General features: G+C 33.6%; 1 protein-coding gene across 2 annotated transcripts; it reads left to right on the forward strand.

Annotated features, from left to right (window-relative positions):
- Positions 1 to 9064: 9064 nt before the first annotated feature.
- On the forward strand, positions 9065 to 21520 carry LOC123527025 (C-type lectin domain family 4 member F-like). 2 transcript variants are annotated; one of them, XM_053523607.1, is made up of 12 exons: positions 9065 to 9195; positions 10494 to 10603; positions 11313 to 11417; positions 12206 to 12278; positions 12819 to 13226; positions 13470 to 13748; positions 13929 to 14108; positions 14811 to 14831; positions 15516 to 15542; positions 19285 to 19569; positions 20514 to 20705; positions 21443 to 21520. In XM_053523607.1, the coding sequence occupies exons 1-12, from the start codon at positions 9186 to 9188 to the stop codon at positions 21472 to 21474; spliced, it is 1722 nt and encodes a 573-aa protein (XP_053379582.1). In that variant the 5' UTR covers positions 9065 to 9185; the 3' UTR covers positions 21475 to 21520. The 2 variants fall into 2 exon arrangements, with proteins under 2 accessions (XP_053379582.1, XP_053379581.1); XM_053523606.1 differs by having other exon boundaries at positions 9156 to 9204.
- The last annotated feature ends 243 nt before the right edge of the window (positions 21521 to 21763 follow it).

Consider the following 21763-nt stretch of genomic DNA (forward strand, 5'->3'; position numbering starts at 1 on the left):
ACTCATTTAGAGACCACTTCTCAGCAGTCCCTTGGATGGTCTCTTAATACAATGTCGACTTTAGTTTCATAATTTTAGAAAAGCTCACTCAAAGTTGGCATTCCAGTACAGAAAAACTATATAATATAATTGTAAAAAAAAAACTGAGCTTATTTTTAAAGCCTTTACTTGAGTAAGTCATTTGCGAACGAGCAGTATTCTACTTCAATTCTATCAAGATAATAGTATCAATCTATTTGTTCTAGCTTAAATGTATTAGTACTAGGAATTCTTTAAGAAAAGACCAAAGCCGCATTTTCTTTAGTTATCAATTATTAACCGGCACTTTTTCTGGTTTCCGATTCCAGTGGAGAAGTATAACTGTCCATTGTCCAATATAATGGACGGCTCATAATCAGGAACATGCGCTGTAGATGGTGTATCATTTTGTTATATATTTCAATTGTACTGTGATGCCTTGACACCGCAATTCAAACCATATTAACATTTAGTTGTTGACGCCAAGGGATTCTGCCTTATGCAGACCAAGATCAGCCTGCGCGATCATGGTCTTCACTAACCGCTATTTAGTCAACATATTTTTAATGAACACCCCTTTGAATAATAAGTCGTGCTGCCCAAACTGAATGGTGGACCAGTCCATTTTTAAAATTTAACAGGGTAAAGGTTAGCAATCCTGTGTAGCAATAATTGCAATTGCAGTATTTAAATACAGGGGAAATTAGCCGTCATTTGAATATTAAACATTTATTTTATTAATATTTAAATTGCCTAAATTGAATGATGGACCAGTTCATTTTAAAGTTTATCAGGGTTAAGGTTAACATTTGTGTGTAGCAATTATAGTATTTAACTAGAGATGCTTTTGAGAATGCGCATGTCTCCCACAACTGCCCCTATGAAAAATGTTAGTTTCTCTAGATGTTTTAGACGAGTGGATCCAATTAGATGGTCTGGATGAGTGGATCCAATCAGTAATTCAAGGGCCATAAATCAAAAGTGCCTGGGCGGATTTGGCTAGTTATCGAACTTGGGTAAGGTCTTATGGCCAAACACATTTTGTTCAAGTTTGGTGAAGATCGGATGAGAAATGTTCGACTTAGATAACGGACAAGAGTAAACAGACGGTTTTTTTTCAGTAATTCAAGGGCCGTAACTCTAAAATGCCTGAACCGATTTGCCTAGTTATCGAACTTGGTCGAGGTCTTATGGTCAAACACATTTTGTTCAAGTTTGGTGAAGATCGGATGAGAAATGTTCGACTTAGAGTGCGGACAAGAGTAAAAAGGCCGATTTTTCGATAATTCAAGGGCCGTAACTCCAAAATGCCTCGACCGATTTAGCTAGTTATCGAACTTATTTGAGGTTCCATGGTCAAACACATTTTGTTAAAGTTTGGTGAAGATTGGATGAAAAATATTCGAATTAGAGTGCGGACAAGAGTGAAAAGACCGATTTTTGGTAATTCAAGGGCCATAACTCCAAGACGCCTGGACCGATTTGGCTAGTTATCGAACTTGGCTTAGGTCTTATGGTCAAACACATTTTGTTTAAGTTTGGTGAAAATCGGATGAGAAATGTTCGACTTAGAGTGCGGACAAGCTTTGTGACAGACACACAGACAGACAGACACACACACACACACACTGGAGTAAATCAATATGTCTCCCACACCACTGTGTGGTGGGAGACATAATTATAATGTAGAATAGCATTCATTTGAATATAAAAAAATAATCTTATTACTATCTGAAGAATTATGTTTTATTCATATACACAGTCAGTCAAGCGCCAATCGTTGGCTAAACAATATTGTTGGTCAGATAAAATGTTCTGAATCAATAAATATTAGTATTCAGTACAATGTTTCTTTATTCCGTGCCCCAATAACATCTTCGCTGCACATACATATCATGTTGTTTGTTTTCTGTGTTGTAGGAAACGGTACATAGCTGTTGATTACATTTACTGACAAATAATCTGAATGGTGACATAGTTCAATTGATTCGCATCAAAGCCAATGACCTGTGAAAGTTAAACTGTACTTTCGAAATTGAATATGTATTATTCAAGCATCGACAACATTTTTGTCTCTGGTTGATGTGCTGGAAATAAGAGATCAGGTTATGCATCGGGAACGAAAAAATATATATTCAGCTTGCTTTATTATAGAATTACGTTTCACTAAAAGTAAACTACCTTTTTCGGAGCCGCCATTTAGTCTGCCTATATATCCAGAAAAAAAGGCCTAGAAATTGCTCTTGATGGCAATTTGTGTTAATGCCCGACAGCCATGTTCATTGTTAACTTTATAAAATTTGGAAAAGTTTCAGGGGGGCTGTCGCCTTCTAGGGGTCATAATAAGGTCACAGCACAAGGTCAAAGGTCAATAAGTGCATTTTTGTTATAAACGTCAAATTTTCGCCATTTTTGCTACCTTTCAATATAAACTTGTAATTTTTCGGTGATAATTATGAATTTGAGAAGTAAAATAAATTACTTCGTGTAGATTTATTGCATTTGGGACTGGCAAAAATCAAAACGATTAAAGTCATTTCTATAGAATGAGCAAACTTTTCGTACGCTCTGATCCTTTGTGTATTTATGAAGGCTATCTTTTTCATGTTTCTGAAACATCCGTTTTCAGGCTAACAATTTCCAAAAAGGCTAGTTGATTGCCTGTAGGATTGTCTGTACGAACAGTACAGGTAGTTAAATCTTTGGCGCGTATTTTATAAAGACTGGTATAGTCAAACTTCATTTGCTTGAATTCGGATTATTCGCTAACTACTCTTGGCTCGAACTCACCATCAGGTCTATATAATGTATACGTCACGTTGGCTTGTACTACTGATACCTCGAACACATTTTGCTTGTCCCGTCGAGCTCTAGTTAACATAGTTTGACTATACTATTTGTTGACAGATCTAAAGATTCCTTCGGAAGCATAGAACTCAAGGACGTAAAAATAGCAAACTCGGTGTCAGTGAATTTGGAAGTATATTTAATGTTATTAGTTTGATTTTTATGACTGTGAATATAGGGGTAAAGCATGTTTTGTTTTCCTGTTACAACACCTTTAGAATTCCGAGTGATTGGTTGGTGATAGAACCGGGTAGAGCAAATGTACCAATGTATCATGAAGGAATCTACTGATGTTATAATATGAAACGAATGTGACCTAACGCTACTGTAGCATTAAACATGTAAAAATAAATATATTGTCAATTAAATTCTGTGCGGAATACTAGAATGAACTACCCTTATATAAAAATAACTTCTTGCCCTTATTTAAAAAAAAATGAATAAACCCCATAATAGTCTCACTTCAAAAGCTATAGACGTCTCAGCCTGACATATTCAATCGGCAGTATGTGTTTATCATAAATCCATCGTTTTGAATTTCAGATCTCTTCTTCATGCTCTTTTCATCCTGCAGGAAGTTATTTTTACGCATTGTATATCTCTAAGTTACTATCGAACCAACCCGTCCGCTGAGCTCAATAGGGAGAGCGTCGGTCTACGGATCGCGGGGGCGTGAGTTCGATCCTCGGGAGGGGCGTATGTTCTCCGTGACGATTTGACAAAAGACATATTGTCTGAAATCATCCGTTCTTCACCTCTTATTCATGTGGGGAAGTTGGCAGTTACATGCGGAGAACAGGTTAGTACTGGTACAGAATCAAGGAACACTGGTTAGGTTAACTGCACTCCGTTACATGACTGAAATCCTGATGAAAAACGGCGTTAAACCAAAAAAAAAAAAAAAAAAAAAAAAACCAAACAAAAAACATATTTCATCATTTTGATAAGCTGAACCATCATCTGTCAGTAATCATGAAAATATCGAAAGGTATATCGGTATATATCTGTAATATTTCAGTTAATGTGCCTTTATGTTGCTGTTAAAAATATCTAAAGCAACTTTTTTGATGTTTTTATATCTTTATTTTTACATTTAATTCGTAAAACATCTGAATGACTAATGTTTCAGTTCCAAGATACTAGCTTTGTTTTCACAGTGTTATCAAGGCATCCTGTCTGAAATTAGTGTCAGATGTGTAACTTGTTACGATCTGATTCGTTTTTAACTTTTGTTTTGAACAGGAAGTGAGGGTGTAGAAGCAAGGCCAAAAATAACAAGAATCGAAACAAAAATAGCGTGCTGAATTTTCAGAATAAAATAATGCAAATATCGCATTAAGAGCTTCGGTGATTGTTCTTGAAATGTGTTACTTAATTACAAATACATAAAATATGATGATAAATGTCTGACCGATAGTAAAAATAGAAAGAAATTATAGCAAATCAAAGACATGGTGTATATATTAACTAGTTGAAATCCTACAGATCTGTTCTGTTTTGTATATTACCGTACATGTGCTGTGTACACCTCTAATGTGACCAATATTTCAGTTATTCTTCTAAAATGGTCCTATCTAATCATCACCGCACGATCAAATTAACATAAATATATATCATATAATGAATTATCACCAGTATTGAAATCATTTCGTTAGGAGCTGGAGAAGCATTCCATATATGTAATTGTTACTTTTAATAGTATTCCAGTCATGGAACGGCGGTCAATTAACATATCAGTGTTTCTAGCGTCTTTACAAGCTTTAGCCTTTCCCCGCAAGTAACTGCCAACTTCTCCATATGATTTAGAAGTTGAGGAGGAAATTACTCCTGACAATGTCTATTATCAGATTGTCATGGAGAACATACACCTCTCCCGGGGATCAAACTCACGACCCCGCGATCCTTAGATCTGCGCTCTCCTTATTGAGCTAAAAGTACTTGACTGTATACATGACAGTAAAGTTATTTTAACTGTTTGTGTGTGAATTTTTATATATTTATATGTAATTCATTTTCCGTTGAAGTCTTTCTCCTCAAAACCTACCATATTTTCTCTTTCGCACACATTTATCAAAAGGTGTACCATATTTAAATATTTTTTTGATAGTTAGTTCAATGTTTAAATTCAAATTTTATTGCCACCTGAGGTGCAAAACATACCTTTGCAGTGTCATTTTATAATCATTTACTCAATATTTTTTTTAACTCGACAACTGACTTTTGTTTCTATCTCTGCCAAATTTTGAAGGATTTAAATGACAATTGGACACATTGTTTAATGACCAGTTCAAGTAAATTAACATAACAGCGACCTCAATTGTGCGTACATTTACTGAGCCATGGCAGTTCAAATAAGGTAACCCAAAAATGAAAAGTCACAGAATTGGTGCTGGTCTCTATGTGGCAAGAACTGCAATCTGTGGGATTAAACAATTTTTTCATTAATGTCATTATTGACGTCACAAAACTGATATAAAATTATATTGAAAATATTGACGGATGTTCCGTTTCAACTAAACATAGTTGAACATTCAGAATATAAAAAATTGAATTGTATTGAATTCATAGGATTATGTGACTTTTTATTCAAGGGTAAACTTATTGTTACCCTTACGGTTAAATAAATATATATCAAGCTATGATCATTTTTTATGTTTTATTATAATAAAATAATCATTAACATTGTGTAAATCATTCATTCAAATTTGTCAAAAATTAGCGATAAAAGAAAAAAGAACAGGTGTAAAGTTAGAAAAGATTTGGAGTATATTGTTAATATACGCACCATTTTGCTTCCTTTAATACCTTAGAAGTCATTTTCCAAAGTTTGGTTTTGACCTTGACATGTCTGTGACCTTGAAATTACATAAAAATGACCCTTGGATACGACAGTACAAATAATATTTCTGCAGTTGATCCACATAATATAGATTAGCAAACATGTCAAGTATAGCATACTTTGCCATCGTATGCCACTTTTCACAGAAATATATTATTTTATATAATATAATATAGTATATATAACATATATTTTCAATATTATCATCAGTTTTATTTGCAAAATACTAAAGGACGTTGAGACACAATATTTAAACCAATTTAGATGGTTATATGGAAATAAAACGAGTGCACAGCGGCATAATTTATTTGTAAATGCATTCATTTGACCTTTGACCCCATTATACTGTAATGAGGAACCCTAGAAGGCGACAGCCCCTTTTAAATTTCATGTTTGGTTCTTAGGTACACTTTTATGATAATATCCGAGCATTAACAAAAAAAGCCACCAGAAGTCACATTTTCCTCGGATATTGGCAGACTAATTTGTTTTCACTGAATATGCATATTAAGCATCACTGGACCAATGAAAACTCGCTTTATCGTCTATGGGGAAAAAAAACGCGCGATTAATAGAAACGTGGGATTCCCTGGGATTTTAGGCTCATATTTTCATATTTAAAATATTGTTTGGTTAACATGCAAGCTAATTCCTATTTTTTAAGTTCTGAATTAACACATTTACAACTGATACAGGAAATTAAAGTTGCGATTTGTTCATTTATTGTTAGAATTCTGCCTTAACTACTAACCAAGAAAATAATGTTTAAATTATATCTAGATACATATATTGTCGAATCGATAGAGTAAGGCAGAGAAGCAAAAACACAAAATTACTTGGCCTAGGTCAAAACACGAAAACCTCGTGACCTGTCATAAAATGACACAACAATAAACCTTCATTAAATACGTTGACAATTTGAGGCCCGTCTACTAAAGTAACATTAAAGCGCACTAGAGTATTGTTTTGTGACTATTTAACTGTATAGAAAAGCAAAGCTATATTGTAAAGACACAACTGAAGAAGTGGGCCTCAGGTACCCCGAGTTAAATCCTAACAGTAAATATCACAGTTTTAATCACGCCTGCACAGGCAAGAAAAGCATGTGTAAGTTCCTGTGTATTTTTTACATATACCAAGATACATGTAATGGATTTAATGTAAATGCGCCGTTCATCTTTTTTTTTTAAATATTTCCTGTTATTCTCGAATTGGGACCCTCGAGCCATCGCCTTTCCTTAGGCCATATGAATATAGTACCAATAATTTTAAACTTCCCCCTCTTTTTAAGCAACAGGTTTGGGCAGCACTTTCGACGTGCCATTTTCTCGCTGTCCTGAAGCAGTTTTCTTGTAAAGACGGGAGTATCTTGGCACTGCTTTAAGATACCTGATATATTTCAAAGTACTTCGCTAAATGGTTGCAAAGACGAAAGTTACTACAACCATCAACACCAAAAAGTTCGGGACATTTATTTGTTACTGTTTGTGTTATCGCCGTTTTGCCCTGTGCATCTATTAACCACGTCAAACAGAAAATATCTTTAGGTTATATGTTTTCGTGCAACGGATGTCAGAGAAGGCTTTTTTATATTGCTTTTGTTGGAAGGTGTGTGTGTGGGGGGGGGGGGGGGGGGGGGGTGTCATTACTTTCATATACATATATTAAATGTGCAGGGTAATCCTACATGTCACATGTCAACAGCATGTGCTTACTTTATTTCACAATGATTTGTTCACATATTTTTTCCGAAAACAGTAAGCGCAATATATAACATTCAATTCGATCTTAGAAGTTTGGTTAAAATTGTCCGCATGAAACATCATGCTTGTGATCATTGAGGGTTCTGTTTGTAAAACACGTTAACTTTAACGTGAACTGTGTCTGACTTGTAACGACCTTATTTTACTTGTCCATTTTTCTAAACAAATCTACGAGATATTGACATCACTTGATCGTCGGCGTTGGTTTTGCTTAAATGTTTTGTTTATAACATTTTGCAAAACCTTTTAGAGCTATAAATGCTTTGATATTTTGTAAACTTGATTATCATCATTAGGTAAGTACAGTCTGCGTTGGACAAGAACTATACTTCTGATTTACATTTTATCAAATTCATGGCCCTTCATTTACCTATAATTGGACTTTTCGCACACTTATTTATTGACATTTAGTTAGTAAGCTGTTAAAGAATTTTCTTTTGCATTTTGTTGTAACCTTGTTATTATTTTATTTTATTTAGGTTTACTTGTCATTATTTTTTTAGCTTTGAATCTGTATACATGTATTTGTTCGGGGCCTCTGTGGCTGAGCGGTTAAGGTCGTTGATTGACTTTAAATCACTTGCTCTTCACCGATGTGGGTTCGAGTATTACTCTGCGGTTGAATTCTTTTTGTTAGGAAGCCATCCAGCTGGTTTACGGAAGGTCAGTGGTTCTACCAAAATGCCCGCCCGTAATGAAATAATGCATGATGATGCACATTGGGGTCTTCCTTCACCATGAAAGCTGGAAAGTCTGATATATGACATATAATTGTGTCGGCGCCATGTTAAACTAAACAAAAACATAACATATATTTTTCTTCTAAAGCTGATTAAGAGGACCAAGAACCATAATTCTTTTCTTGTGTATTGCCCTACGTATTTCACTTACAGACGAGCCTTGGCACCTACAGGCGGTGCTCTTGTTTGATCAAAGTGTAGTTTGTTAAAGCCCTGCTCCCGTCCTACCTTTTAACCTTGAATTGTAACTGAAAAAGCATGAAAATACTGACTATGAACAGTAACGCCTGTCAAAATAGAGTCTATTTTATATATAATTCTGTATGAAATACCTGTGGTTTTGCGTGCTACAGTGTGGCACGTGGCCGTTAACTGTTACCTATTGCAATCATGGGTTGCATACACACAAAAGAATTTGAATAGCAGCGGAGCAGGGCTTTAACAATGTTTTGATTATAAGCAACTTAAAAAAAATTGACCCGAATAAGATCACTGAATATTTCTATACATGTCCTCATCCCAACCCGCCTTTTACTCTAATAATACATTGTTGTTTCAAGTTACATTGTTCACACAATATATTTTAAACTTTAAAGTCAGTTAATTCTTGTGTTGTATTTTTTTTTTTTTTTTTTTTTGTGTGTGTGTTTGTTTTTTTTTTTTTTTTTTTTTTTTTTGTTTTGTTTTTGTAATATTATACTTTTCAGAATTTTAAATAGCAAGAAAGATCACTGATACATAATATGTTTGTTTTGTCAGTATATTTTACTGACAAAATAATGAACAGGAAAGAAGTCAGGAAATTTAGTTTTATCATCATATAGTTATAAACCAGGGACTATTGTATTCATAATTGTTTCGCTTGACCCTGTGCATTGCTTGCAGTCTTATCTACAGGTGATTCGTTTATAGATACAAAAGTCAGAAAACGGACAAACGAAATATATATGTCAGTCTGAAAGGATATTTTACGTGTACATGGTAATAGGTAAGAAATGTACGCGACTGAAAGTTCTATGTTACAAATTTAAAACATATATGAAAACTGCTTTTATTCGCATTTTTTATTGTATTACTTGACTGTATGACATCATTTGCAGTCAAAGAATTTATATTCGATTTGATTAGTCAATCTTAGATAAGTGTATACTTTAATAGTCTAATAATCTCGATTTCAGCAATCTTAAAAAAGAAGATATAGATACGAAGCTGAATCTCGTTGTCCTATTTGCTTTATTTTTAAAGCCACCTATTTTAGGATTTATTTTCATTCTCTCCAAAACCCATAGAATATAGATACTGTAAAAATTACCAGTGGTACAAACACACGGACATAGCTAGTAGTATATTTTCAAGGCAGCCTATTAAAAATGGCTAAAACATCGTGCAGAAGGGAGCAAACCAGTGCAACACTTTAAAATAATGGAGAAAAGCAACCATTTTCTTGCTTTTTTCATCCAAAACCTAAACTTTTTAAATATAATTTAATCATATTTAGATATATATATATGGTTGAAACTTTGTATAAGAATTATGGGGTATACATAATTTTGGGGGTAGTTTTGGTAGTTTATGCAGTGATTTGTAATTTCCATTCTATTAAAACACTCTTCATTATTTTTAAAATGTAAGGAATTCGATATGAATAGTTCTAAAATTACAGTCCTAAAATACAACTGAAAGTTTGAAAAAAATCATTGATTTTGATTGAAATGCCGAAATAAAATATAGCAGTGTCTTGAGTTTCTATTTAAAATGGTAAAGGTATTACATTGTAGAACTTATTGTTACAATTCTTGTATTTAAGGGTACAAATAAAGGCACAAGTACACTGCACTCTAACTAGTGCGATAACTTTACAGTATGAGTCAATTTTGAAACTTTTATATTTTAGATCAGTCAGGATTTGACTCAGTAAAAACAAACATGTGAAAAACGACAAAAATGAATCCAGATAAATACTAATATGGCATTGAATTTTTTATCGAGTTAATTACAAGTTATTTCATTAACTCAGTTGATAGAAAGTTGAATTTCCTTTCGGCTTCAAATGAATCCAGAAAAAGTAATTTGTATATATTCATATGAAACAAGTTTCAAGTTACATTTGGTGAAAAACTCTTTAAGAAACTGTATACTGTAATCTATCTAAGTTAACCAGTTATTTTGACTGCAAATTTCTCACGCCCTGATTTAATTACAAAATCTGAACTCACGAGAGTAACTGCTCGTAAACTGAAACATAGTAAACACCTCAGTATCCTTTCTTATTTGGAATCATTTCAGGTATGATGCACTGGTTTGCCGTAGCCATTTTCTTTTCGTCCGTGATATCTGTTCGCTCAGATTATAAATGTGTGTGTAGTTACAGCGTTGAGACAAATGTATATTCTAAGGTAAGTAACAATTTTCACTTTATAAAATTTGAAGTGTATTCTAAAGTATAACAATTTTAAAGGAATGAACATTGCCAGAATCTATATCGCCACATACATACAGCTTTTACGACATAATATTTGTTTATCACTAAGTTTTTTTCTGTAAAATGGCCTTCTTTTTCCCCATTTTTTATCAAAATGACAATATGCAGCAGGTTGAAAAAATAAAGTGAGGCTCACAGTTGCCAAATAGTGGAAAAAATAAATCATAACGTGCTATAGCTTGTATGAATGAATTAAAAACAAGAAAAAACATGTAAGTCAATTTTGAACCAGATGAAATAGAAATGACTAAAATGAATCAAATGAAGCACGTAAAATGAAAAAGAAACACTTGGTAATAGAATCATTTAGATTTGAGCCTAACCATGCAAAGTGATATCAATCGTACGGTTTGTTCAAGTCTGTTCAAAAGAAATAGTGTAACGTGCAATGGCCTTTACATTATTCAGCACTGGTTAATCACTATCGAACATTGAGTGGACTCTATGATCTCAACGAAAAGACGCTAAAACACCACTGGTTCCAAATATTCATAAGATTTAAAAGATCAAACATAATTCATAGCAATATAAATTATCCTGCTTAATTGTTCTATCTGCATAACAAACTACGGTGAAATATTTTTAAGTGGTCTATTGCTATGCAAACTTCTATATCATTACAGCCTTCAGTTCAAGGTGACGTTTTAGGCTACCTGTACGAGTTTGATTGTAAACCAGAAGGAGGACAGTCAGATAGCCAATGGCTTACAGTTGCTTTTGAGCATCAGGTAAGCATTTTAAACAAAATCTATTTATGAGAAAGTAATACGGGGCGAATTGTATTTCCTATCACTTATCTAACCTGATTTATTTTCCACCTTAAGAGTATTGAAGGTTGTATGTGATAAGCAGAATAATCATGTTAATTGTACGTCAGTAGATTAGATGAAAGTAAAAGATCACGGTGGCCTTGTTTCCGCTAAAAAGCTAAAGAGCATGTAGGCGTAGTTTTGTTAGACTTCATATGATAATGATGCGACAAAAACTGAAACCTATTCAGTAAGTTCAAGGCCAAGATTACATTTACTTTGGGTATGGAAAAGGGTTCAGCTCAGTACCTTAATAAGTATTAACATATTTTCGTCAAATTTCAATTTCATATTATTATTGCCTGTTGCCAGTAGATAACTCGTATTGTTTTTCGGTATCAGTAGGTCTAAGGTCAAGTTCAAAATTATCTTGGAATTTAAAATGGTTTCTGGCCAACAACTGAGGAAGGCTTATGCATACTTACTTCAAACTTACTTAGATTATTCTTTTTGTTATATTTAAACGCTCTTATTCCTCTTTCGACGCACATTTTAATGACTTGATTTTGATATTATTGTACTTGAATTTTATTTGCATTTTTTTCTTTTGGTGCTTTTTGTAAACAGAATAAATATGTGCTTACCTGCAACAAATATGGCATACTATTTTGTTTTACTAGCCAAAAGTCGTGCATACATGAAACGTCATTAATTTAAACAAAGACTGTACATTTACATTTCCTTATCTATTTTCATTTTATTTCCAGCTTGGATATATTGAGAGGAATGACCAGCTACAGGTTCAAACATGTCAAGGAAGTATTCCCGATGAGGACAAACGTACGTTTTAGATATTTGAATTTTTTCTCTTTCTTATAACTTTATTTTTCGGCAAATCAGTTACAATAAATATGTATAAACGTTATTTGGCTGAAGTATACTCCATTCATGCAGAAAAATGTAGATATCTATGAAGCTAAGAAATATCCTAAAAGCGCATTTTTCGCTGGGACAAAATTTTACGAATTTGAAATTTTGATTATGATTGCGAGATCAAATAATAAATTTTCGCGATATTGTGAAAAATGGTATCCTACTTGATGGTATACTAAAGGTGAATACATATGCGTGGAGTAAATTAGCAAAGTGTCGCGAATAGAGCGAAAATAAAATTTTCGCGAACATTTCTGCTTTTACAATACCTTATTTATTTAGAATATTTTGTATACGATTATGTTTCAGTCGTTCACAAACTATTCTTCAGTCATTATTATACAAATCAGTTAAATATATTCATACTTTTCAGCAAGTATGTTTATTTGTTTCTCTTTTACACTTGGATTTTAATATTTTATGTTGTTCCATGTCATTATTTGGCAGTTGCTCAAATGACAACTACATCAACTATGAAACTGACAACAACTACAACTCAAGAAATAACAACAACCGAGGTGTCAACCACAACATCAGTGAAAATCACAAGTAAAGCTGCCCCAACCACAACCACCACGGCTAAGCAAACCACAAGTACAACTATGCGAACACCAACGACTACAACAGCCCCCATGTCGAGCACGTCAACTACGACAAGAGTACCCTCTACCACTCAGACGAATAAAGTAACTACAACACCTAACACTTCTTCACCTATCACTACATCAACACAGATTCCCACTACCTCAAAACCGATACAGACAACACAATTTAAAGCAACTACTACAAAGACACCAACGCAAACAATGGCAGCTACAACTATCAACCCGATTCCAAGCGCAAACACTATTCAAGGTAAAACTTAAATTGATTGGGTAGAACATTCAAAAGCACATTTAAGGCAATATAAACACACACAATTATGGATTTCTGGTCAATGTAAAACTTTAATAGGTTCATTTTCAAAGTTCACCTATCTGTGTAATAAATAAGTACATAGATGCTTGTATTACTGAAATTGAAACTATTTGTTTTTTTAGAAAAATACCTCTTTAATTTGATAATGTTATTGAATCGCAGCTTAACTTGTTTCTCCAGGTCATTTAGAATTATGTTCCAGTCGAATCCAGCAAGCAGCTAAGAGAGATGGTGCAATTCTTGCACAGTTCGGAGACAACTGTTATGAAGTTGATCAAAGCAGCGTGTCATGGTCTCATGCTGAGTCAATCTGCCACCAACATGGAGGACATCTGGCACATATTGCTAATCAGAAGGAGCAGGATTTTATTTACAACTTTTTAGTCAAGCATCATAGCCATACAGCTTGGATAGGACTTGATGATAGAAACAACGAGGAAAGCTTTGAGTGGACATCTGGTGAGAATACAAAACAGGCAATAGAATAATTTCTATATATTAACATTTTAACCTATGGTTTGGAACAGCATTATTACTTCTTTTTCAAATGACATAAGATGTTTATTTAATTAGTAATGTCTAATATGTATATGGTATATGTCGTGCGTATGTTGTTGAGACTGAACATTATTTATAAAGGTGACGCTGTAACATATACCAACTGGAAACCCGGACGGAAAGACTACAGGCACCATGGTTCAGAAGACTGTGTTTTTATGTCACCGACTACTGGTGAATGGGACGACACACAATGTGGAGGAAATAACCTATTTTCAGAAATACTACTAGGCCATCGTCATGCATATATATGCCAGTTTGGTAATTATTAGGTTTGGATATACAATTTTGTAACTAATCCAAACATAATGGTAAGGTATAATGTATTTTATATAACATAGTTCAAAGGAAAAGGGTTAACTCGTTCTGAAATGAAAACTAATGCACATGTAATATATGCAAAAGCTTAAAGGTAGCCAGCTCGTGGGAATTCAAACAGTTTTGGTCAATGCTTTAATATTCCATTACACAAGTTCATTTGTGATTTCTGTAGGATTTTAAGTATGCATATTTTATATGAGTCATTATGCAAATTTATTTCTAGTAATAAAAATGACTTGAACTAATACATTACAGTAATAATTGGTTACAACAAATGTACGACTACACATTTTCGGATTACAAACAAGAAAGTGCAAAATAGTTTATCCTGATTAGCTGTATGTTTTACTTTAAGCCTTCTTCGAATGAATTTGGAGTTTATACTGTATTTTTACTATTTTTATTTTTATTTTTTTTTTACTTTATATTTTATTTTTTATATTATATTTATTTTTACCAAAAATGAATAGAAGTTAGTGTAATAATGCAACGACGTTTGATGACTATGAAGACATCCGGTTTTGGCGATATAGTGAAACCGAAAACTATTATAACAACTGTTTATCTACAGAAGGGTTTAAGTCAAAATATGAAACAGAGTATATTTTAGTATTTACATGTGACATATCTTTTCTGTTACAGCGACGGTTATCACATCAACAGGTATACATTTCCTTATACAGCAGAAGAAATGGTTCATCGTTTGCTTTTTCTAATTTGTTTTTGATGAAAAGGAAAACATATGCAATAACGAATAGAAGTAGGCCTAGCAGAAGAGACCATTATTTATGCTTGGACTAAATAATATGATTTTTGTCAAGTTTAAGGCATACAATATAATTTATGTTTTTGACAGCGCTATATAACAACACACTGCTCGGTGATATTGTCTACATGCACTAATCAGCTATAATGACCCATTATTAATCAATATTCTAATTTAACAGGCTTTATCTGATCTTTAAAAGTATGCTTTTATTGAATTAAGAGCTTGTACTTTCCAGGATTAAAGGGCTTCTCGCGTGCACCAGTGCTGTGCGTTCTTGGGGCTATCTCTCGCACTGTTCACGTTGTGTTTCTACTCGTAAAGAATGACTTTAGCGGCCTTTATATACACTAATACGTAAAACAACTTTATACGTGTTTATAATGAAAAGGGTGTTTAAATCCAGTAAAATATATATAATTATATAATAATGTATATTGAATCTTGATGGATTTCGTTTGTAATGAGGAACTTTGTAGTAGTAAGCAGATGTTTCAACTTTACATTGTTCATCGGTGCCAAAAAAGAGTTCAAAATTGATAGAAAAGTTAATATGACATTATTATGTACTTATTTTTCAGCTTCAACCTTAAATCCAGCACTTGACGGTAAAGTTCATATTATATTTGTAGTTATTTCTATTTAAAATGTGTTAGTATTGGTTGTTCCATCCAACGATTTTGCTTCGATTTAGATCTTTAAACGGATATGGGCATGCAAATGTCAAATTACATATGAAAGTGGGTCCACGGTTGAAAGACAGTATATTATGGAAGAAAACTGTTTCACTGCTTCTTTAAAGTTTGCCTACAATGATTATAAGGCAGCGATAAACGCTACATAAATCAAATATTCACTTTTCCATTTAAAGAATATATCTTTTGCTACAGTTGATTACAGGTACAGGTTAAACGGTTGTTCGCATCCTGATGGCACTCCAATTATGTTCTGGGTGACTGTCGAGTTTTTACTTTCAAAAACTCAAAAGTCGAACATTCTGCAAACATAAGAGTTTTAGACTGTTTAAAGAATGACTATCGATTGTTTAGGCTCCAACATACACTTACTAGGCCTACTGTTTGCAGATGAAATTGCCATTTCCTCCTTTTTGAAATCGATAGAGTTACTCTTTTACGTCACAAAAACGGTGAAGCTGAAGCTATTTTTGGAGCAATGCTGACAGGTTAACCCCGCCTCATTCATTCACTTTGTGGTGAAACTTTTTTCTTTATCTTGACGTCACACAAAGCGCGCGCTCTGACTCTATCTTTGAAGTATCGCCGTACTTGCATACATTGTAAAGTGCAATGAATAAGGAGATAATAGATATATATTGTTTCAAAAGTAGAATATAGAATATTTCAACTACGTTCAAATGAAAACAGCGTTTTTTTGTTTGTTATGACAATTATTATCGACGAAATTTCTAACCATGCAAAAGTATACATGGTTTTATAGAAAGGTATCGTCATTGATCATTGAACCTTCAAGCTCCGCAACACTTGTAGAAAATGTAATTGTTATATCCATAAAAACTGATTTATTTTATTTATTTTTTTTATTTGACTTTTTGTGGGGTTTACGTGTAAAATTATGTGAATTTATCTGAAATCTACTATTTATTTGAAGTTGTTTAAACACTATATCAGTTATTAAAATACAGGCAGTTGATAAGCCTTGTCTTCGTTCATGGAAAGAACCAGTTATAGACTCTGATATGTCAAAATAATTCGACGTTTAGTTTGTTTTATATTTGTGAAGGTCACTCTAAAAGGACCAAAATAATTGAAGATAAATCACAGTACTTATTGGTTTTATCGCTTGCACACGCCAATTCTGATTTTATAAAATTTTATCATATTTTAGCTAGTTTTAACAGTTTTAAACAAAATTTGAAACAACTTTAACATGTTTTACATAGAACAGAAACAAAGGTAATAAAACAACTATAAGAAATCAAATAGTAAACATAGGAAGAAAATATCATTTACAGTAAAGTCAGGCAAGCATTTGTAAATAGATGTTAGAGACCTATGGTGGCATAAACAACATACAGAGCAGAGAGTAATGGATATCAGAAAGAAGTCACCATAGGAAAATCCAGTAGTGAAAACGTACAATAAACAAGCAGACGACGACAGGCAACCGAAAACAGGTAACCAGGTAAATTTTAGATAAGAATAACACCGCGAAATTTAGGTGTCCCGTACACAGGAAACACGTGTGGAGCTTTTAATATCCAACAGATTTGCTTCAAACTTTCAACGTCGATAAAAGATAGATGTAGGCCTAGCTAGCATATTAGGGCATTTTCATTAAGATACAAACTTTAAACTAATCAAAATTACATAAAAACGGCCGATTTTTCATAAATTTACTGGTAAAATCTTATACAGCGCAATCGCAAATAGCTATTATGTGTTATAAGTAAATAAATTGAAATCAATGCGAAAAATAAAATTGGACTTTCGGCTAGAAAAGGCAAAAACAGAATAGAAAAATCTTTAATAAGAAGAAAATGCCATCAATTTAAAAACATACAGTAAAAACGAAATTATTAACCATAATGCGAATAGTAAAGAACATGGAGTAAATAAAAAAATGTCGATGACATAGGCGTGGCGTGTAACCTAAAAATAAACCTGTGTATGGAAATGATAGATAGTTGTTATCAACCAGTCAAAAATATAACGATATTCAACTCTTGAGTAAAATTATTTGGACTACCTGTAAGTTTTATTTGAATTTATCTTAAATTCGCAACAATATCAGTATTTAAACCCAAATATGGCAATGACAATTTCTTTCGAGTGGAGAAAACTACTCGTAACTGATTCCTAGGATCGCGTCAAATTAGTTAGACTAAGACTCACATATTCCGTAAGAAATTGCCGACTTTTTTTCATTAAAGGAAGCATGGTCGGTTCCGGGAATCGAATTTATACCCTTCAATCAACGATGAGCGAATCCAACAACTCGAGTCAGTAACGTTTTATAATTATTGTTAAAGAAATAAACACGAGGTGCATTATTTAAAAGTATGCAGCAAAAGGTACTGAAATTTAGGCAGAAAAAGGCCTGTAATGTACAAGAGGGTGTCTTTTTTCATATCCACGCTACCTAAATGTAGTTTGCATTGTGGCAAGATTCATTTAAATTTTAAATGAAGATTAATTCTAGTACATCTGTTACAATCCAGTTAAACGCAGTCTATGTAAACAGGTTCATTCAGTAATTTTTACTCGTATCGGAAAGGCGGAGTTACCTGTATAGACGAGATCCAAAAATAGCTCCAGCATCGCTGTAAAGGTACAAGTTTAATCGATTTAAGAAAAGACGAAAGGGCAATTTGATCTGCAAACAGTAGTATCACATATTTAAAATAGTTAAACAAACGACGTTCAGAGCATGACCTATCAATGACAAATGGGTATTGAGCTCATATTTTTGCAGAAGGATCATAGGAGGTGTAAAGCTCCTTACCTTTTGGGGGATGTGGGTACTATACTAACTTTAAATTACTCACTCATTTTCTGTTTTCACCCAAACTTAAATGTATTAGCCCGCCCGCTTAGCTCAGTAGGGCGTTGGCCTACGGATCGCGGGGTTGCGAGTCTGATCCCCGTGCGAGGCGTATGTTCTCCGTGACGATTTGATCAAAGTGTGTGTGTCTGAAATCATTCGTCCTCCACCTCTGATAATTCAGGGGAAGTTGGCAGTTACTTGTTACTTGTACTGGAACACTGGTTAGGTTAACTGCCCGCCGTTACATGACTAAAATGCTGTTGAAAAACAGCGTTAAACCCATAACAAACAAATAAATTAAATGTATTAATATGTTATATAAAAAGATGTTGATACTGAGGATGTGTTAATATTCTGTCTACAGACGAACGACAGAGTTGTCCGGTTAGAAACTGCACTCAGTGAATATTGCACTTTATAAAAATACACAAAAAAAACTCTTGTTATTTGATGTTGTGTCCCTATGAATGAGCTAGTAAAACTATTCAAATCGCGTTTGGTATCTTACAGTACATGTACAGATACTATAATTTATAAAAAGATCCTTTGCAAGTTTAGAACACAACTAAGCAAAATTACAGCAAATTTGTTTCATAGAGTATGATCATAAAGGCAATGAAACGTGCAACACCTTTTCCATTTCCTGGCACCGGCTTATTTGAAGCTTTATTGGACAATACAAAAAAAGCACTACCCCCCACCAGTTATGTCACTTACATTCACATTGACATAGCATTGTCCACGATAAGAGCCAAGATCGTAATTACAGAGGCTTTAAAAGTATTTGTTATCAACAATCCCTATCATATGCAATGTGTCTTTCAGGAAACGTACATCTATGCGGTAATCATTTGATCAATCAAGCCTCAAGAGAGGCAGGGACACTAGCTCAGTATGGCCATAGCTGTTATGAAGTCGTTCCTAATACACATAAGACTTGGAGCCAAGCAGAAAGTTTCTGTCACAGCCGTGGAGGACATTTAGCACATATTAGTAGCTCACAAGAGCAGAGTTTCATCCAAGGATTTCTGCAAAGGTATTCACCACAACATGCTGTTTGGATTGGTCTCACTGACAGACATTCTGAAGGACATTTCCATTGGACGTCAGGTAATAAAAAACTAAATAGTTTTGATATCTGAATGAGGCGTATTTGTATGTTATTTGCTCTGACATTCAACAATTCATTTTTCTGACGTCACAACTATTACGACATAGCGTCAGACGGCATAGCGGCGCTCTGAAAAAGAAATCAACAGAAAACAGGCAAATATTTTATGGATATTATCAGGGACGTACATAATAATTCTTGAAAACGTGTAAGAATCGAAATAATATATCTCATACAGTGATTTGCTCGTGAATAAAATCATTGATTTTCATTTAGATGCGTATTTTAATATCATACAATTCATTCGCACTAAACTGCAAACTATGTTTTTAATTAATAACAAATCACTGTTTGAGATAAATTATTTCTTAAATAACTTGTAGTTACAAAACTATACAAAGAGAATAGAGAGGTCTTCTTGGTGTGGGTTTGTGATTGTACATGTACTGTAATCAAGGAATACCAATTTCTAGTTACAAATTCTAATTAACTGAACAAACAGTCATACATTCACAGTGAATATATAAAATAAATACATGATACTGTAAAAGCACATATTTTTGCGACGTCAAAATTTCGCGATTTTGGAATTTTGACAATGTTCGCGAGGTTTAATATTCGCGAAATTGTAAAAATTGGTATCCTACTTGAATTAGCATTATACTACTGGTGAATATTTACGCGAGGATTAATTTTCGAGAGATGTAGGGTCTCGCGAATATAGCGAAAATTAAACCCTCGCGAAAATTTCTGCTTTTACAGTAAATACAGTAAATTTATGTACTCCATCTTTGCAGTACATCTGTTTTTAAAACATTAAATCTGTACAGTGCATTTGTGTTAAAACATGCAGCTTTAAATCTGTACAGTGCATTTGTGTTAAAACATGCAGCTTTAAATCTGTACAGTATATTTGTGTTAAAACATGAAGCTTTAATTGTAGGGAACGCTGTTCACTACACAAACTGGGTGCCAGGCCACATTAGTAATTTTGTTCATCACAGTCAAGAGGATTGCGTTGCTTTCATACCTTACAAGAACGGACAATGGGATGATATCCCGTGTGGAACCACAGTCTCTACACATCACCATGTCCAAGCCGTCGGAGAGGTCCATCCGGTCTTGTGCCAATACAGTAAGAAATATTTTGACGATAACAAATCTACAATGCATTTTTTTCTCCAATTTAACGTAACGACACAAGCAGAGGTCATGAAGAGACTTGTTAGCTTCGATGGGGGAGGAAGATCCAAAATGCCTCAATCAAACACTATTACAGGTAGGAGCGGATACCTAGGTAGAACCGGCGACCGTCCGTAAGCCAGCTGAATAATACATATTGATACATATTTTAAATCATATACCCTAACAATCAGTGGAAATGTGTTGAATTATTGTTTTAGTTCTCATAATCTATGATACTGTAGAAAGAAAGATCATCCTAACTTCAACCCAACCTACTATACAGGCTACATTTCATATTAAGGGTTTCCGTGTTAGATACATGCAAGTTCTCATTTATTTCCAAATTTGTGCGCAATTATAAAAGATGGAGAAAGGTACCATGCCTATGAATTACAGTTCGTACATATGTCAAATGGAAATAGAATGTTTGTAAACATTTGTATCAGATTTTGTCAGCCTATACTGAATACATTTTTAGATTTAGATTTCATGCCTCAATATATATATATATATATACTGTTACATAACATACTAGGGGCATTCTTATTTCGCTCAACAGCCATTTAGTTTTATTATACCTCAAGATTTGTAGCATATACCGGGTAATATACAGTATGGGTAATTTAATGAACATTACATGAATAGATGCTAAATTGTCAGTATATTTACATATTTGTTTATTTTCAGGTATTTCATCAGGACCGTCTTTCATTGGATAGATGTATAAACACTGACTTGCACTATATCATAAAATACAACAAACTCCTCTTTGTCCTTTGTGTTTATTTAGACATTGTAACATATAGGGCGAGCTTACCAAACTATAGCATCTAGATAAAGCTTACCACTCTATTACATGAATAGCAACCGTACCACACTTAAACATGAGAGAAAGCTTGTCGCAAAGTCTCGTTAGAGCCAGCTTACCACACTATAGCGTCTGCAGCAAGCTTACAACTGTATTACATCAAAAGCATGGTTATAGCACTATAACATCAAGAGTTAGCT

Source organism: Mercenaria mercenaria, chromosome 14 (assembly GCF_021730395.1).
Source record: "Mercenaria mercenaria strain notata chromosome 14, MADL_Memer_1, whole genome shotgun sequence".
NCBI lineage: Eukaryota > Metazoa > Mollusca > Bivalvia > Venerida > Veneridae > Mercenaria > Mercenaria mercenaria.

Bases quoted from the DNA above. Each gene is read 5' to 3' on its own strand.
- LOC123527025 (XM_053523606.1), top strand. The intron at 15,543-19,284 runs GTAAAGTTCATA...TGTGTCTTTCAG, and splicing joins CTTAAATCCAGCACTTGACG to GAAACGTACATCTATGCGGT. The intron at 20,706-21,442 runs GTAAGAAATATT...GTTTATTTTCAG, and splicing joins TCCGGTCTTGTGCCAATACA to GTATTTCATCAGGACCGTCT.